Genomic DNA, 20,265 nt, shown 5'->3' on the forward strand with positions numbered 1-20,265 from the left:
GATAGAGACAAAGGCAGAAAAAGAGAGATAATGTGTGTGTAAGTACAATGGAAATGACAGAGCACAATTCATGTCTAGGAAATGACATAAACTTGTTTTAGCACGGCCAGTATTGTGCATTTAGTGTTATATTATTCCATCATCTACAGATTACCCTCTTATTTCAGCATTATTTATCCTGAATGTGCTAATAGCATTAAGATGGAGAAATGTTGGGCATCTTAGTAATTCTGGATGATCTATTTAATTTTATAAGGTTAAGAAGAAAAATAGTCTGGTCTTTTCAAGGTACCAGAGTAATATAGGTTTATTAGTCAAATATAATTCATAATATGGATCAGAAAAATATAGGCAGATAACCCAGGGTCTAAAATAGCATTTGTTCTTCCTTGTTTGCTTTGATGCTTTATATATTTTCTTTTCCATTTTTTTAAGCTGCTTTCAATATTATTTGAGAAAAAGCTTTCCTAGTGAAACCATCTAATCCTACTTTCTAGTTTTGGTATTTTAAGGAATTTGAATGGTATAATTGAATGAATGATTCTTGCTCTATAATACTCTGATGAAGAACTGGAGACCCATATTCTGTACGTAGTATAAATCGCTTGAAGAACATTGTTCATTGAACACCACGTGAATGTTGGTAGGTAGATCCAGTCAAACTGCCCTCTACAAAGGCTGTAGTAATTTCGCATTCCTATGGTAGATCCTCTTTGAATTTTGATTTCTGGATATCCATAAAAAGACTGTGACTAATAGGATAATGATTGCATTAAAAAGTCCCTGTAACTATATACTAACACATGGAAGTATCTGTATTCTTACATCTTACTACACATTGAGTATTATCAAATTTATAAACCAAACATGTGATAGGTGTGCAATACCAGTACTTTCATTCTGAGTCAAATTTAAAATCAGTTCTAGTGCCTAGTCTGAGAATTCTTTATATTATTTGCTCATTTGTAGATGAACACATCTTGAGAAAAATATTTTGAAATCTACCTTAGTAATGGTTTGCCTGGTAAAGAAAATTTTCAAAGCATCAACTGGAAATTTTAAAACATATTGCCAGGATAATAGGAATATTTTAGAATTTGTCTTTTTCTCTCAGTCTATAAAAGTATAATTCACAATCAGTGTGTCACTACCCAATACTTAGTAGCTGTTGGGTTATCAAAACTAAGAAAAAGTTAGCAGCCTTGAAAACAAATAAAACTTTATTAAAAATAACTAGATGTTGTTGCCTAATATGAATGAAAGAATCAAGGAAATTAAAGAGATAGAATAGATTGGGGATTAATGAAGTCTATCTGGATCATAAATAAACATTTGTTTAGTACAATATTACTATAATAGTCATAAATGTTTAAGAGAAAACACAATGTTCCTCTTTCTATGCTATTTTGTATATTGATATAAATATTCATGAACAGTGGGTATCAGTTCAGGTTATCTGTGTGAATATAAATTCTCATATAACCGGCCGCTTAGTGTTCATTGGATCATGCTTTTGAATATGAATTCTCCAGTATCTCAGATGCATGATGGATCTGACGCAGCTCATGAATATTCACACACACACAACTGATCTTTTTGAAAATAATCACATCCATAAAGATGAAAATCTTGTTAGTTTTCAATAATGAGGACTGCGTTAGCATGCTGGTCCCAGAAGAGTTTCACAATCACCTTGTTTCTGTTTTCTTTTTTGGTAAATGATACAAACTTTAAAATATAAACACATAGGCTGTACATCTTGTTTCACAGGCGCCCTTTTAATTTTACCTTTACAAAGGCTTGTGCATGATTTAACCATGATGGCATTCATTTCTTTTATTTGCTGTCATCACAGAAAAAAATAGAAGAAAGTTAAGCTGTATCTCCAGTCTTCATCCTAATCACATTTCCACTGTGTTCAGGCTTGGTCAGAGATTGTCAAATGCAAAGTGGCCCAGTCTGCTAATCTCTCGGGGTATGGTGTATATTTTACATAGAAAATTTTCTATGTCATGTTTTTGTGTAGAGAGAAAATTATATTAGGCCAATTCAACTTTTAATATGCTAGACTTGAGAAGTTATGATCATGAAGGCCCATAATTATAAATTATGTATTATTTTAACCTAGATTATATCCTGCATTATAATTGCTTCGCTTTCATTGTAATGAATGGTATATGTTTGTAATACCTAGCCAAGATCAGTTTCTAGTTATAAATACGTATCAAAATCAGTCACCTGGCCCTTATCGGCACCGTGCTCTAATTATTAATAGAACTAACCAGGAGGAAAGAAACACTATTGTTTATGAAGGTAGTGATAAAGTGTCAGCTGGTTGGTTTCTAACACTGATATTGTCAAGCCTCTGAATAGATTTTCTCATTACTAAAATACATACAATTTTGTTATGTAAACATAGTTAATAAGCTATGCTCAATGACAACTTTTTTTTTTTAAACTAGCAGGCTAATTTATGTTGCTCTGCCGCAGAGAGTCATCAATAGTTGATTACTGTGGTCTTAAAACTCTGTCCTAATGTGCCCCATAGTTTTCCTCAGAACTACCTCCGAGGATAAAAAGGAACACCACTCATGCCTCCTCATATTTTATGTGTCACGGTGGTTCTCAACCAGGAGGGATTTTGTCCACAGGGGTCGTCTGACAGTCTGGAGACATTTTCACTTGTCACAGCTTGGGGGTGGGGAGGTACTGGTGTCTAGTGGGTAGGATTAGACCTCACAACAAAGAATAACCTAGGCCAAAATGTCACTAGGGCCACTGTCATATAAAGTTTTGTTTTCAGAAATTCTTTCCAGAGGATAAATGTCTTGATTTATCATCTTTCAGTGAATACCGTGTACATGTTAGTAGTAGGGTCAAACTGTCCTCTAAAATGTCGAAAATGTTGATAACCACTGGATTAGAGTTCTTTTAGAAGTAGAACAATGAACATATTTAATATTATTTTCTAAATAAATGAAGACAGATTCAGTTTTTAATTATAAATTTGAATTAATTGTTTCTCTCTTTTTTTTTTTTTTGTTAGCAACAATTGTGTTAAATGAACTCAACTGGACAAGTGCCTTAGATGAAGTTTTCAAAAAAAATCGAGAGGAAGACCCTTCACTGTTGTGGCAGGTTTTTGGCAGTGCCACTGGCCTGGCTCGATATTATCCAGGTAGGTGCTTAGTGATTCAATCATTGTCAAGTTATAGCCTCAATGTTTCTGGAGAATACTCTGTTATCTTCCCTGATATTATAAGAAAAAGATGACTATATCACACTACTTATGTAAGGAAGGAATATTCCTCTTTACATGGCTTTAGATTGACCACAATCACTTTAAACTGAAATACTTAAGGAGCAACTGGAGCTGTTAGTACCTGGAATCAGGCCATGCTGCTGTGAGACCATGAGCAGGTATCCTTAGTTCTATACCTGGAACAGGAAATTACCATCAATCTTAAAACAGCTCTGAGATAAAGGCCTAACTGCTCAGCATGCACCAAGCTGTGAGTCATGTTAGAGAATTGAATTGAATTTTTATAAATTAATTGAAATATTTATCTTCAGGTTTTAGGTCTGTGATTGAAATTTGTAACAAAAGTTTAATGTGTTTCTTTAATCAGTAGATGTGGATCTGTTAAAATGAGTAGGACAAGAAATAAAATGAAATCACAAAGAAAATATAGTTTTTCTTATGTGTCAGGTTGTATTACTTCTGAGTGCATTTCAGTGATCGTATATACTCAATGAAGATGAAGATGAATATGTTTTATATTAAAATGAAAAAGTCTTTTTATAAATATGTATTATTATAAAAAAGTAAGGAGAAATAAATAGTAATTTCTATAGCAAAACATGAAAAATTAATTCCTAGGACATCCTGAAAACACTTTAAGTGAAATGTCTGTTGGTGTTTTTAACTTCTCCAATTTTTAACGCAAGCTGAAAAACATAAAATGCATTTTCTTTCTCAAACATGATCTGAGTTATGGGATACATGCTAGGTAATTTGGCTTTAAATGGCTACAGTATGACTTTAAATAGCATAATTCTTCTTGAGACTTGGGTGTCCTAAACATGTTTAATAAATTGAGTTATTCATATAAAAAGTCACAGCAGTAAATAGGGGTTAATAAAAATTAGAAAGCATAACTTTGGGTTGTAATATTATAGCAATGAATGTAAGTATCTGGATATCAATAGACCTAACGGTACTCAAAGTAGGTAAAGACCATATAATTTGGACAGGGTTGCAGATCCCAGATGGTAAAATCAGTAATAATGTTTCCACATAAGTCCAACACACTAGGAGAAGCCAAGTTTGTATTAAATATTGAAAAAATGAATTATAATTAAATATTTGTATTAATATCTGATGGTAATATATCACATAGTTTATCATTATAATAGGGGAATTTTCCCTTTATGAAATATTGTTCATTTTAGTAGAACCCTTCTAGACATAATCTTGTTAGTTTATTAACATGTTAAATACTATGTATCAGAAGACTTAAAATTTGAGTATATAATACTTAGATAACGTAAAGGAAAAAGACAACACTACTCGTGCACATAATAAATCTGATGTAATAAACCTTAAAATTATATCAGGTCTTATAAAACATTTATAAATTATAAGACCTGATATAATTTAAAATATAGGAAATAGACATCTGATGTCCTATCCTATAATATACAAATATAAGAATATATTTGTCAACAACTTACAGCATTATGTAGCTTTTAAGTCTTTTCATATATCATTTATCATAACAATATTCCATATAGAAGTAAGGCAAAGAAGGAAATGATAATTAAAAGAAAATTAGGATGATAATGAGCAACCAAGAGCCCAGTATCAGAGAGAAAATGATGATGTAGAGGAAGAGAGAAAAGGGTTACCAGAGAAAAACAAGAGGAGAGGAAGGAAAGAATGCATCCAAAATGGGAGATAAAACATGGGGATCAAGAGGTGGATGGAAAGATAAGTTATATTGTAAACACCTTTCAAAAATGGCTCTTTTCACAACTAGCAGTTAACTTTAAAAATTACTAATAAAACATATTCTGTAATTCTTTAATTTCAAATGCTATTTGAGGGATGATGGCTTTAATTTTTTAACGCTAATCATGTATTTTCAAATGTGTTGACATTTGTTTGCTTCACCTTGGAAAACATATTTAGATATTTAGCAGAATTCATGTGGTCTTGATAGAGGCAGGAGACAGACAAATTCTGTGAAGATGGGGCGGGTTTCCGGTGAAACACTACCTTCAAGCCGAAGACAGTTTAAAGCCTAGCTGCAAGTCTGGTAAATCCCTGGACCAGATTGAGAACCTCTCTTCTTGTTTGATGTGCTTTCCTCTGACTGAGCCCTGCTCTTCACCTGTTTCACATATACCTACCCTTTTCTAATTGTTTTTTTTACACTGTCATGCCCACCTTTGAGTGGTGCCTTTGTTTTAGCCTTTTTTGAATACTTACAAACCAATCAACAGGAACTCTCCATTCTGAGTCCATGAAAGCCCCAGACCCAACCACACTGAGCAAGAGATGATCTGACCTCAGGTGGGCAATGACCCTTACATTCCTTCTCCTCTGAGAGCTTTCTCATTGCTCAATAAGATTCTTCTCCACCCTCCCCAGCCTTCCATTGTCAGCATAACCTCATTCTTTTTGAAAGTGTGACAAGAATCTACGAAATGCGGGTACAAAGGAAGTTGTAACACTATAGCCCTCTGCCTTCTGCTGGTGGGGGGCAGCTGCCCGACACATGTGCTTTGGGGTCAGAGGCACCTCTGCTTGGGTGCCAGCACGTTTCCCCATTCGAGGTGCCGGAGTCCACCACGGGAGTCACTTACAATGTGCCGTGTCTAGCCACAAGCCCCACATACAGCCTACTTCTGTGCCAGCACTTGGAATGGCAGACCAGAGCCTGCACTCACTTGCTCACACACCGCCTCCCGCCACAGGCTGGGTGCACAGTCACAATGACTGTGGGATCCACGCCAGAGCGCAGGCCGGGTGCTGACCAGCAGGCAGAGGCGCAGGCCGGGTGCTGACCAGCAGGCAGAGTAGATGAGGTATCTCCTGCAGTGAACCCGGGCCCAAACAAGGATGGGGCAGGGGCATCACTGACTGGAGATCTCTGGCTGGCCACAGTGACTGAGGAGAGTCCTACATCAGTCTTTCCAGAACATTAGCTAGGGAAGCAACCCTGTGCCCACTCTTTTTTTTTTTTTTTTTTTTTTTGAGACGGAGTCTGGCTCTGTGCCCCAGGCTGGAGTGCAGTGGCGCGATCTCGGCTCACTGCAAGCTCCGCCTCCCGGGTTCACGCCATTCTCCTGCCTCAGCCTCCCGAGTAGCTGGGACTACAGGCGCCCGCCACCGCGCCCGGCTAGTTTTTTGTATTTTTTAGTAGAGACGGGGTTTCACCGTGTTAGCCAGGATGGTCTCGATCTCCTGACCTCGCGATCCGCCCGTCTCGGCCTCCCAAAGTGCTGGGATTACAGGCCTGAGCCACCGTGCCCGGCCCCTGTGCCCACTCTTAATACCTAGGTTTGAAGTGAGAGTTTGGCAAGCAAATTGACTCACCAAATAAGAGGCTGAATTCATTTACCTGTCACAGGAAGGTCTTTAAAATAGCCCACTTGACTGCTATAGAATACACTTGAATCGATTTTAGTTTAGTGAATCTGTTACCAAGTTGCTCTTTATGACAATAGTGATATAATAGAACCAAGTCTTTAGTAAAGACATCGAGACAATGTCATAATTTTAAAAGTGCCTGATTGTGTTTCTGTTTTTGTAAGACTGTGTTTTTAACACAAAAACAACCAAGTTTAAAGCTTTATTTAAATGACGTGATTAAAAAATTTTTGGCAGACTATATATACTTCTCTGATTTTATCATTTTGATAGAAGCAAAATAATATAGAAGGACTCACCCCTGTTTACTGTATATTAAACCGGAGGTCAAAAATAGTCTTTCAGTATTTTAATTATCTTAACAGTAAGTGGAAACAGCATATATGTTACTTCTACTTAATTGAACTTTTACATAGAAGACTTGACCCTCAGGCTAGGATCTCCCTACCAGCTGTGAGAACCTAGGTAGGTCTCCTAAACTTTCTGAGACCTAATCATCAAATTTGAAAAAGTAGAATATTAATAACTCCTCATTTTATCCCCTGGGGGTTATTGTGATCAATGAGATAATATGATGAAAAGTACTTTGAAAATAGGAAACAGTGGGTATTTCTACAATAGTGCATGTCAACTAGAATAATTTTGCCTAAATGCAGCTTTCTCTTTATCTCGGACATTAAAGAACATAATTGAAGCTTACAGTGAGTTGACAAGGAAACTGAAATAGAACTCTGGAAGGAATCTAAACGTGACTAAGCCATAAAGTCAGGCAACAACACCACATAGTGAAACTGGTCAGAAGAGATGGATTTTAGCTGATGGCTTTAGGTCACTTTTCTGTAGGGTTGCCAGATATGATAAAGGATGTCCAATTAAATGTAAATTTCAAATAAGCAATGAAGAACCTTTTAGTGTAAGTATGCTTCATGCAATATTTGTGATACACTTTTACTAAGAAGATATTTATTTTTTATTGAAATTCAAGCTTAACTGATTGTCTTTGTATTTCTTTTTGCTAAATTCATCAACCTTCTCTTTCAGGTTTTCAGTTTCTATATATTTGTAATATCGGAAAGTCAGCTTCCTCATTACATCACAGTATTGTAGAGATCAAGCAAAGCCTATTCAGCCAGATATATAGAATTTTATAATTTTCATTTTTAAATTCTGTAAGTTACCAATTTTTATTTTTGTAAGCGAATACTTGCTACAGAGCTTTTGAAAATAAAATGTTTTGCAGGAACTAGAACCTTCTGATTCACAACAGAATCTAAAATATATTCTTGTTGATTATTAATATGCTACTTAAAGCACAGTCACATACCATGAGGCAGGTGAGCAATATATATATATATTTAACCCCATCAATATTATGTACCCATAATAATTAAAATAAAAAATAAAAAATTTAATTGAAAGATAATATCATGTACAAGTTTTGACACACACACACACACACGCACACACAGACATTGTAGAATGGTTAAATCTAGCTAATTAACAAAGCCTCACCTAACATAGTTATTATTGTGGCCTATATATCATCATTAACTAGTTACCGTTTATATATTAGATCTCTTGAATTTATTCCTGATCTCTAACTGTAATTATACGTCCTTTGACCAACATCTCTACATCTCTTCCTCCCTTGTAACCACCCCAATCTTTGGTAACCACCATTAGACTCTGTATTCTATGACATCAACTTTTTTCTTTTATTTTTTTTGAGACAGTCTCACTCTGTCACCCAGGTTGGAGTGCAGTGGCGTAATCTCGGCTCATTGCAACCTCTGCCCCCTGGGTTCAAGAGATTCTCCTGCCTGAGCCTCCCAAGTAGCAGGGATTACAGATGAATGCCACCATGCCTGGCTAATTTTTGTATTGTTAGTGGAGACGGGGTTTCGCCATGTTGGCCAGGCTGGTCTCGAATTCCTGACCTCCGGTGATCCACCCACCTCCGCCTCCCAAAGTGCTGGGATTACAAGTGTGAGCCACCACACCCAACCAAGATTGACTTTTTTAGATTCCACAGTAATTATATTCTTTAACCAAACAGCCAGAATATAAACCCCACCTCCACCAGTAAACTTTGTGTGATGATGACCTTTGGAAAACCCTCATTGACCTCAGCTGTGAAACAAGAAGGACAACAATGCTTAAATTGTAGAATTGTTAAGAGAATAAGAAAATGTGGCACATATACACCATGGAATACTATGCAGCCATAAAAAAGGATGAGTTTGTGTCCTTTGTAGGGACATGGATGCAGCTGGAAACCATCATTCTCAGCAAACTATCACAAGAACAGAAAATCAAACACTGCATGTTCTCACTCATAGGTGGGAACTGAACAATGAGATCACTTGGACTTGGGAAGGGGAACATCATACACCGGGGCCTATCACGGGGAGGGGGGAGGGGGGAGGGATTGCATTGGGAGTTATACCTGATGTAAATGACGAGTTGATGGGTGCTGACGAGTTGATGGGTGCAGCACACCAACATGGCACAAGTATACATATGTAACAAACCTGCATGTTATGCACATGTACCCTAGAACTTAAAGTATAATAAAAAAAAAATGTAAAAAAAAATAATAATAAATAAAATAAAAGAGAATAAGAAGCACTAAATTTGTTTGGAGTATATTGCCCAGATGTAGGGGAAAGTTAGAGTACTCTCATTATTTTCATTTATCAGATTATTTAAATGTAGAAACACTGACTTCCAGTGAGATCTCTAGAGCTAGCGTAATATAAAGGTGCCTATGCAATGCTGACTCAAAAAAGTAGTTTCGTAATTAGTGGAGATTTAAACTCTTGCTGTCTGTCCGTGGACTGAACATTAACCTGCTTTATAATTTCGTTGATGTATATGGAAATAAGCTATGAAAATCATTGGTGTCTGTCCTTTTTCTTCTCCCTTCTTTTTTCTTGTTTTCCTGTTTCTCCACCCTCTTCTTTCTCTTTCTCCTCTCCTTCTTGGAAGGTAGGTAGACTATGAGGAGTTCTGGGTTCATACAAAAGTTGTCATCATCTTCACTTTTTACTTCAACGAAGTCTACGTATTTCTTCATTGGTAACTTGGGATGGTTGAACAAAATGATTTCCAAAGCAAGCATTAATTTTATCTGCTTTACAGCCTGCTGTAGCGTTTGCTACATCCACAGTCTTTGTTTTGCAGGATAAGTAGAGTGACTAGTCCTAGTCATACAGCTAGCTCATGGCATAGATATGATTAGAAACTCATATTTAATGATGTCTTCCTTGAATATGTGCTCATTGGAAAATCAGTTTATCTTGCAAGTTCTTTCCTTTAGAAGCTCTTAATTTATTATATAAATTAACTTCAATGCTATTAAAAATTGCTTTCAATAGCTATCAACTTTGTGAATTCTTACTCATCGTAAAAACCATAGGTACTAACTGGTCATTTCACCTGTTAATGTCTCCTGAAATTGTACCAATTGTTGCAGTAATTGGAATTGTTATTAGGAATCAGTGGCTTATTGAAATGCCAATGTAGCCATCACTTATTCTTTTTTTTAGACAATTAGTTGTATTTATTAAAAAACAGAGAAAACTAAAAATCTACTTCATCTCCATATGAAATTTACTTAATGTCTTACTATTTGTTCTTTCTCTGCCCTACCTCATTTGTTAATTTCAAAACTATGAGATTATAATAAAGGAACCTAAGATATATAATAGTGATTTTTAACACTATGTAAGGGTTTTTACTCATGTCAATCAGAGTTAACATAGACTGTGGCAGGTAGGAAAACTATACAAATAAGGGGTCTGCACCCCAGATCTCATTACTCTGTCTTTCTCTGAGCATGGCCTCTGCCTTATTGTTGTTACTTGTGCTCTTTATTGGAAGCAAAGAGTGGTGTTGTTCTGTGCCCCCCCTTTTAAGGGAACTTCCCGGAAATCATATAAAACATTCTCTTTTGTTTCTGGCCAGAATTTAGTGGTCTCTTGGTCATAACTACCTTCAAAATGGCCATATATCCAGCTAAATGGCAGGGGGCTGTACTAAGTAAGAATAGGAAAAGAGATATTGGGGAACAAAAAGCATCTCTGCTATGGTTACTATGTGCACATTTGTGTTTTAAAATAACAAGTTGTTTCTGCCTTTTAGAAAATTCAAATCTAGGGAGTCAAAACTTATACGTCTAAATTAAATACGTCTTAAATTTAGATTGCAATACAAATTATTAAATGATTAAATGCCAAGTCACTTAAATAGACAGTAGCAATAGATTTGCTATAGAAATTTTGTAAAAGAAGAGGTCATTATGGATGAGAGTCATAAAAGAGGTTTATGAACTTTGGATTGAAAATCAAGTCAGTGAAGAAAAAAAGGCAAAATGTTTCTGGAGGGAAGAATGGCATAAAGTACAAATACAAGGAGATGAACAACTACTGTTGGAGACTAGTGCGGTCAGTTAATCCAATAGTTTGTTATAGAAAAAGTAATATTGAATCAAAAGGTTTATTAATGTAGATTATATGGCCTTGCATGTCAGAATGGTTTGGGATTTAATGTGTAGGCAAAGTGCCACAAACATTTTGGGCACTGTAATGCTATGATTAAAGCACTTATTATTATGATTAGAAGGAGAAAGACATGGGGAAACTTGACCAGAGGATATGCTATTTTAATGGTCAGATGTGGAATTTTAAAGATCTGAACAAGGGATCAAATAGGAATTAAGAATTCTTAAATAGAAATGATGATATCAGACTTCATTTTTTAAAAACATGAATTTAATGACTGACGTAGAGTCTAAGTTGAGTATCATTTTTTAAGCTGAATGGATGAGAATATCAAAGCTGTTTACTAAAATTAACAATCAAAAGTTCTTATTTTGGGAGTAAAGTGATGAGTTTAACTTAGAACAGTAAAGTTTGAGGTGTTGACAAGAGGGTACAAATAGCTCTGTTTATGCTCAAGCGCTGGTCTCGTATTACATGGTTTTCTTTGCTGTATACTATCCACCAATTGTATTGTGTATGGGATGCATCTTATACATACACAAAAGGATGATACACTGTTTTAAAATTCTGATTTCATCCTGATTATGAAGACAATTCTGTAGCATTTTTGTTGCATTTTGTATAACCTTATCTCTTACCTGAATCTGTCTTATTTTTCACAGATTATTACAGAGTTGTAATAATTGTTCACCTTATGGTCAGCCATGGATTCAGTCATACCTAAACTGACTAAATAATTGATTTTATTGCTCACAAATTAAAGTAGGTAAACAGGATGGCAATATGAAAATGAGAGCCATTTGTAATTTGACTGGGGATAACACTATATGCAAAATATGTAAATAAGAATTGCTACAAAACTTTAGCTGTTTTCAACTTCTAAGATACATATCTCAATCTGTTTCTTTTTTCTTTATGTGTTACCAAATTACTATACTTATGTCATTCATTTTTAGATTCATAGAACATCTTTGCTGTGTAATTCATTTATGTTCAGTATACTTGATTATGAAAAATGAAAAAGATTTTTTGTCAAAAAATCAGATGTTTCAAGCACCTTCTCAGGTATGCTGAATATAAACTTTTCAAAGAAATCTATCACTATCACCATCATCTAAGAGTTTGACTTACAAAACTAAGAAACTCGTTCCCATGGAATCATAGTTTGTTTTATGTTTTTAGCGATGTCATTATTGTCATCTAATTGAATGTATTTGCTTATAAAAATAAGAAACATGTTTCTCTGTCAGACTTCATGGTTTTCTCTATGGAGCACATATGTAACATTATTTCCCAGTAAGTCCACCCCAACACTTGCCTCATAGAACTTACTGTGCTCATGCTTATTTCCAAGTCACTTAATGACTGCATTATGGGACATCTAAAGTATTAAGTGTTTGTGTACCATTTACTTTCTTGAGTATTTCATTTAACTACCCAACTTGTCCTTGTTGACTGCTACTCCTGCTGACAGACAGGTATCACTTTAAGTAAAAATGTTTTAAGTGTATTATCTGGCATCTTCAGTATTACCAGTAATCCACTTTGTTAAAAGGGCTTTTTTTTTTTAATTATGGTGATTTATCCTTGGCTGTAATACCATGTATCTGTGTATGGGTTTCTGCCCATTGTTTATAAGTTACAGAAAATTTCTGGAAATAGAGAAAACCAAACACCGCATGTTCTCACTCATAAGTGGGAGTTGAACAATTAGAACACATGGACACAGGGAAGGGAACATCACACACCAGGGCTGGTTGGGGGATGGGGGGCAAGGGGAGGGATAGCGTTAGGAGAAATACCTAATGTAAATGACAAGCTGATGGGTGTAGCAAACCATCATGGCACATGTATACCTATGTAACAAACCTGCACGTTATGTACAAGTACCCCAGAACAAGTATAATTAAAAAAAAAAGAAAAGAAAAAACTTCTGGAAATATTACAGTGGAAATATCAAAGTCATTCTCCCACCAATAGAGTGATATCATCTGAATATCCTAAATACTGAGACTCACTGCCCAGAAACAAAATTAAAATTCAAAATTATTTGATTAAATCAGTGTAATTAAGTCTGAACAAAGGAGGAAAGACTGATAAGAACAAGACAGAACTCCTGTTTCTGAAGAAACTGAGATATCCTGAGGATTCTAATACCAGTAAGAGAAGATTTTTTTTTTCTGGAGGAGTTCATAGGTGGATGAAAACTTATAAACACACTAAAATATAATGCAAGCAAAGAGCTAGTAAAATTATTTCAAAATGATGTGGAGGGCCAGGTGCAGTGGCTCATGCCTGTTATCCCAGCACTTTGGGAGGCCAAGGAGGGAGGATCATCTGAGGTCAGGAGTTTGAGACCAGCCTGGCCAACATAGTGAAACCTCATCTCTACTAAAAGTACAAAAATTAGCGAGGCGTGGTGGCGGGCACCTGTAATCCCAGCTACTCAAGAGGCTGAGGCAGGAGAATTGCTTGAACCTGGGAAAAAAGGTTGCAGTGAGTCGAGATCACACCACTGCACTCAAGCCTGGGCAACAGACTGAGACTCCATCTAAAAAAATAAAAAAGCAATAAAAGTGATATGGGGTAGAGTTGGATTATCAGCTGTCTGCTGAATTATACAAGCTGGCATTGTCTGGTTAATGGCATCTGGCTCTCTTAGCATGACATTGAGACTATCCAAAGATTCTAATTCAATCCACATCTCCAGTTTTATCTCTTAATGGCCAGTTCAAACTTCATTGTTTACCCCTGTATTACATTTTCTCCCTTTTAATTTTTTTGTTTTATTTTCTATTCTACAAATCTGCCTTTTTGTTTTTGTATCTCTGTGTGCCTAGTTCCTAGAGCCCATCTCTGGTCAATTGCATCTTATCGTTCATTCAAAATAAAATGCAGGCCGAGAGTGGAGGCTCACGCCTGTAATCAAAGCATTTTGGGAGGCCGAGGCAGGCGGATCACCTGAGGTCAGGAGTTCGAGACCAGCCTGGTCAACATGATGAAACCCCATCTCTACTAAAAACACAGAAATTAGCTGGTTGTGGTGGTGGGCACCTGTAATCCCAGCTACTTGGTAGGCTGAGGCAGGAGAATCACTTGAACCCAGGAGGCAGAGGTTCAAGTGAGCTGAGATCACACCATTACACTCACGCCTGGGCAACAACAGTGAAACTCCATCTCAAAAAAAAATTAAAATAAAATAAATACATTAAAATACCAACATATGAAGACTTGCCTAAAAGCAATCTTTCTTTATTTTGTTCTCTCAGATAATTTTGCTTTGGTATATGTTACAATAGATAGCGAATTTTAGCTTCTTCCAGAATTTATTTTGCATATGCTATTTTAAAAACCATTGCAATCTATGCAGTGAGAGATAGTTAATTACACATTTGTGTGCCTCATATCACCTAACACAGTTTCGTGTATATAGTGTATAATAGGTATTTTTTAAGCTAGATAAACGAGTCAAGATCATAAGTACTATAACTGAGAGTTTTAGAGTAGAATTTTAAAAATAAAACAAGGAGAACAAGCAGCTGGAGAACGTTAAGGCACATAGAGTTACTGTTTTCTAGGTCCCTGTCTGCACATCTTGCCCATCCTGTCCTCTCATGTATGACAGTATTCTCCATGAGGTTTCTGAGGTTAATATCGTGAAGTCAGTTTTTAGAGTCCTAGAAAGTTTTGTTGATGGTGTAACACCAGCTTGCATCAGGGAGATGGAGTCGGATGGGGAAATAGTATCATGTTCAAGCCCCAGTCACAGGGACATACTTTTAAGTGGTTAACACCTAAGCATATCCTATAAAAATCTATTATTTTTAAAAATCTTTAATCTGTAAGTAGTTCCAGTGACTCAGTGATACTGTTTCAGGTATCTGTAAATGCAGTGCTTATTTTGTGCCAAATGTGGTTCTAAGTGTTTATATGCACGATTCATTACGCCTTAGCTATAATCCTAGTAAGTGGCATTATTAGTCCCATTTTACTGGGGAAAAAAAAAAAAAAGGTTAAATACATTCATGCATCCAGTGAAAAATCCAGGTAGGCTGGTTCTGAAATTTGTGATTTTGATTTCTGCACTAGGCTAGATCCAACGCGGGAAGACAATTTCAAAATGACAAGAGAATAGACTCTTCATATGAACATTTACTCACCTGGAATACTTGCTTTCCAGTCTTCCCTTCTGCCTGTGAATCTCCTTGATGATTCTAAGCCATAAAGCTTTAGACATTCAGCATTTGAAAATTTCATCTGGGAATGATTTTCATTTTTCAAAAGTAACTGATTACTTGGGACCGTTTACTTGGGACTCACTAGAAGTCTTATATGGCAATAAGCAGTTTCCTGGGGACAAAATAAAACTCTCCTAAAAAATATGGGAATGAGAGCAATACAGTGAAGTAGATTTTTTTAAAGTTTTTTATTTTTATTTTTAATTTTTATGGGCACATAGCAGGTATATAATTTTGATACAAGCATATAATGTGTAATAATCACATCAGGGTTAGCGGGGGTACTCATCACCTCAAGCGTTCATCATCTTTTTGTGTTACGAACATTCCTATTGTACTCCGTCAGTTATTCAAAACACCCCTTGAAGATTTTGCCTCCTGTGCATTCTCTTAGCTTTAATACTTGACCCAGGTTGCATGATTGAGAAAAGTCCTGACCTGTATCAAGGTACTGACTCAATTACTTAATAATCAATATAATGAAACATTTAAAAAATACTCTGAAGTAAAATTTCTACTGAATAGGTTAATCAGTGCTTAGGGTAACCCTGGTCCATGGTGTCGTCCAGCAACTGAGGTTTCAGCTATCTGCTATTCTTTAGGTTGTTGTCCTCATCTGTCTGGTTAACATGGGCTCAATACCATCATAAAACTTTTGAGGCCAAAAGAAGACAGGGGAAAATTATTAGAAGGCAACAAGAGTGATTGAAGAATCACACATATATCACTTTTGCTCACATCATATCTACTAGAATTTGATCACATGGCTACATCATGACAAGAGAAACTGAAAAAGTATAATTTCTGGCAGGGCAGTCGTGAGGACTCTTACTAGAAGGAAGGAGGAGGAAATGCATATTGAAGCCCTGTTACAGTTCATTCTCTGGCATTTCAAATATCTGTGCATACCATTTTTCCCCACATGTAGAACATACTCAGCTCCTCCTCGTAGATGATTCAAATTCCCAACAAATGAATAAAATCCAGGATCTCTGGGTCACATGCAGTTCTCTCCATCAGGTAGGATGTTTCCTAATTTGACTACCTATAATAGAGCCTTGTACCAGTTATTTTCTCTACCCTATTCCTATTGCTGCCCAAATATATAATATTCATTGGTCATGTCGACTGCGTAACTATGATAAAAACTCCCATCTGTAAAATGAGAGTGAGAAATACAGAGCAATCACTGACCCATTCACCCTATCCCATTCTATCAGGCAAGAAATACAAAGATATCCTACTCTTGCGTAAAGCTGTATTTCTTGGTTAGCTCATCTCTCTGTTTCTGGTAGTGTTCTGTGGGAGTAACTATCTTGTCTAAAACACTTTCTGACACATCTGAAGGGGTGTGCTTGAGGCTAAACAACTTTTATAGCTTGCTGTTCCTGGTGCAAGTTTAGTGCCCAAAAGTTGCTTTAGGGTTCAATTATATTTCTGCAGGCCAGGTTTGTGGTTTCATTAATAACACAAACAACATCAACAACAATGCCCAGATGACTTCCAGTTGTTCTTTTCACCAGTAAATTTCTTGTGCAAGCCACCTCAGTCCTAAAATTTAGTCTAGAAATAATTCTTAATACTGGTATGTTTTATTTATTTGTTAGGTTCTAAATTTAGCTTATTCTCATCTCCATCATCTCCATGGTGGATTACTTGAAGACATTGCTGAGTACAGAAAATTTGATGTTCTAATAGGTACTGGATGTTACTAATTTTTAAATTGTTCATTTGTACCTGTGACCAGGGTTGCTAGCTGTCCACCAAAGTTCTGTCTTCCCATTCCATTGGGAAATTTTCTTTCAAAAAATTTTATTTTAAAATAAAAATTTCTTTTAAAATTTTCTTTTAAAAAAGAAATGTAGTCCCTGGCTAGGCAGGGACTACATTTCTCCCACCTTTTGGTCTCTGCAGGACCATGTGACAAGTTCATACCAATAGAAAATGAGTGAAAGTAATATGTGTCACTTCCAGCCTGAGATTGTTAGGACTAGAGTGTGCCTTCTCCACACTTTCTCCCTCCATCTAGCAGCTGCAAGCCCAATGTCCTGGATACCCTTGGAATCCAAGTGCTGAAGGAGGCAAAAGCTCTGCCAGCTTTAAGACTCTGCATAACTGCCTGGAGCACAATCCATCCATGCACTACCACTCTCCACACCCTGCACAACTTAGCCTGTTATTTGAGTTCGAAGTACTTTACTATAAGATACCAAAGATTTCAGATTTTTCATTAAGGCATTTGTGCCACCCTGGCTAACATAGAATCTTGTTCCTGTATTTTGAGTATTTCCGAGGTTAAAAGTGGTATTCGGGAGCAGATAACTCAAAATCTGAAAAGGCCAGCTATTTACTTTCCTAGATTTTTTGGCACCTTGGTGTGGGTATAATCCACATTCTTCTAATGACAGTTATCTACCCTGAACTTGGTTATTGGAGCCATGGTGCAAATTAGGGACTGTGGAGAATCCATTCTGGGATGATAGTAATTGAGCAACATTGAAACTTATGAAAATTGTGTGAGCTATGCAGTACACATTTAGTGAAATAATTTGGACTTGAAAATAGTCCCAATTGATTATCTTGGCTTGCAGTTCAGAGCCATGACTAATACTCTATAGGAGATGATTGAGACAAACCGAAAATAATGGTCCACCAATTAGATCTAGGCAAAGAACCAGGAGTGACTTTTAATGGCATTGTTGAGTATATGAAATTTACTTTTTAAAATTATCATGAGACTAAGACTGTGAAGTTTTTAGAATTGAAAAAATACACTCGAACTTTTTAATTGGGAAATGCAATTAGCTGTCATTTGATGTTTCTACCAAGAGAATCAGTACTTAGTGCATCATTATTTGCTTTATTCTTTCCTAGCAGCTGAAATAAAAAATAAAATGGGTACTTTGCTATTATTTTTAGACCGTATTAACCAGAAAATGTCACTAAAATCTGCATACTTTCTCAAGAATATTTTCCTATTACATATATTAGTATTTTGAGTTAATGTACAAGTAAATACCTGCTTAAATCAACAATTTGATAACACCCATAACACATCCTATGTATAAGGTGAAGTAAATGGTAGACCAGTAGATTTAGTAAAGGACAGACTAATGGTTCATTTTTGATTAGTGAAAACATTCCTGTAAATCATTGTTATCACCTTTAATGATGACATTCAAAAAGGAGATGTCTACATTGTGAACTGTCATTTTCTGTTCTCTCTTCTGCTGTCCCCAAATCTTCCTAGAACAGTAAAAAGTCATCTAAACTGAGCAGCATTTCACTTTTTACAGGAATTTTGGAAGCTCTCTTTCCCTCTCTAAAAACATGCAGCTTTCAGTGTGCATGGTTATGAAACTTATTATTTCAGGGAATTACAATGTATGGGTGTTAGCCTTTTTACTCTTTGATCTTTCATAATTCTGAGCGTATGTGAGGAATGAACCATTTAAATGACATGATGGGATTTTACAAGGGAATGAGTAATATCACAGAAGAAATTATGTTGTTCAATTTTACCATAACATTAATATCTTAATTTGGTTTAATCAAGGGCTACTACCTAAGAGTAAATATCTCAGAAAACTTCTAAGAGAAGATTATTAATATTTTAAGATATAAACCACCGAAGGTTATAAACAATATTAAAATGTAATAGCCTGGCTCATACTGTAAATGATAGCCTTTTAACTTTTTTCTTTCCTTAAAGAAAGATACACATTTTATTGAACCTATTAATATATATCACAGTTAATTTCAATTAGCAATGGTAGTGACAACAGAAATCCTAGATGAATGTTATTGACAAACAATTCAAAAATCTAATTGAATCATAACTTTCAAATTCCAATTTCTTTAAGTTGTTTATCAGATTCATTGCACACCACTTTTAACTCAGGATTGCTGCTGTCATATTGGCAGTGGTAACTAATCACTTCTCTCATCTACCGCATACGTTTGTGTCAGTCTTGGTTCAATCAGGAGACAGAAAAAATATACTATCTTGAACAGGGAAAGTCTATTTTTTAATAAAAAATTATCTACAATGGGAATTGGAGTAATAAGGGATTGGCTAGAAGTACAGCCAACTCTAAATGATTTATGAGTATCAGATATAATATTACGTAATCTAATATCTAATAACAACTGCCTCTAGGGTTGAGGTAGCGTGCCCAAGGCAGAGCTCCTAACCCCCCAGTTCCCAGGCTGAAGTTCACACCTTGTAGAGGCCATGGTCATGGCCCACCAAGGTGGAGAAGTCACTGTGATGTCACACTGATAGGATTTGCTGCTTATTTACCCTGTGAGGTTCCAGGTCTTTCCTTGTAAGCTCTCCTCAACAAAAATACCTGGGGCAGGGGGTGGGGCTGGAGAAGTACAGGTGACAGAATTAGAGCCTGAGCCTGGTGAAGCTGGCCATGTTGCAGGAGTGGGCAATTTGGGCAAACTCCAACACTGTAGGAGCTGAGCTCTAGAGAATATACAGACAGTGCAGGAGACAGACACCAGACAGCAGCACATGCTACAAGAGGCAAACAAACCAAAACAAGGAAGCAAAATCCTTTTTCTCACTCAGTGTCTGTTTTGCATCATTTGCAGGCAAGCCTTGAAAATGTGCCATCTGATAAAGGAAAAGTATTTAAAAGGCTCAGATCCATTTTCATAGGGCAAGGTAGAAGGGTGCATTTGGAGTTGAGCGGCAGTAAATGTATTATCAGCATAACATGTTACTGAAAGAAGGATACAATTTCTATAAAGTTTTAGGTATTGCTAAGACCCCATCTTGGAGAGTCAGATATTATAGAGGGATAACAAAAGTGAACTGATGTATGTATCAGCATGCTTGTTACTTAATTCTAGCACTACC

At 36.1% G+C, this 20,265-nt stretch overlaps 1 protein-coding gene across 7 annotated transcripts in view; it reads left to right on the top strand.

Annotated features, from left to right (window-relative positions):
* Positions 1-20,265, top strand: part of CACNA2D1 (calcium voltage-gated channel auxiliary subunit alpha2delta 1) — a 498,706-nt gene that overhangs the window by 358,307 nt on the left and 120,134 nt on the right. For all 7 annotated transcript variants that reach the window (XM_073009174.1, XM_073009173.1, XM_007982343.3 and 4 more), the window contains exon 7: positions 3,047-3,178. In XM_073009174.1, coding sequence (XP_072865275.1) covers positions 3,047-3,178 — 132 coding nt within the window. The remainder of the gene's footprint in view (positions 1-3,046; positions 3,179-20,265) is intronic.

The sequence above is a fragment of the Chlorocebus sabaeus genome, chromosome 21 (genome assembly GCF_047675955.1).
Source record: "Chlorocebus sabaeus isolate Y175 chromosome 21, mChlSab1.0.hap1, whole genome shotgun sequence".
NCBI lineage: Eukaryota > Metazoa > Chordata > Mammalia > Primates > Cercopithecidae > Chlorocebus > Chlorocebus sabaeus.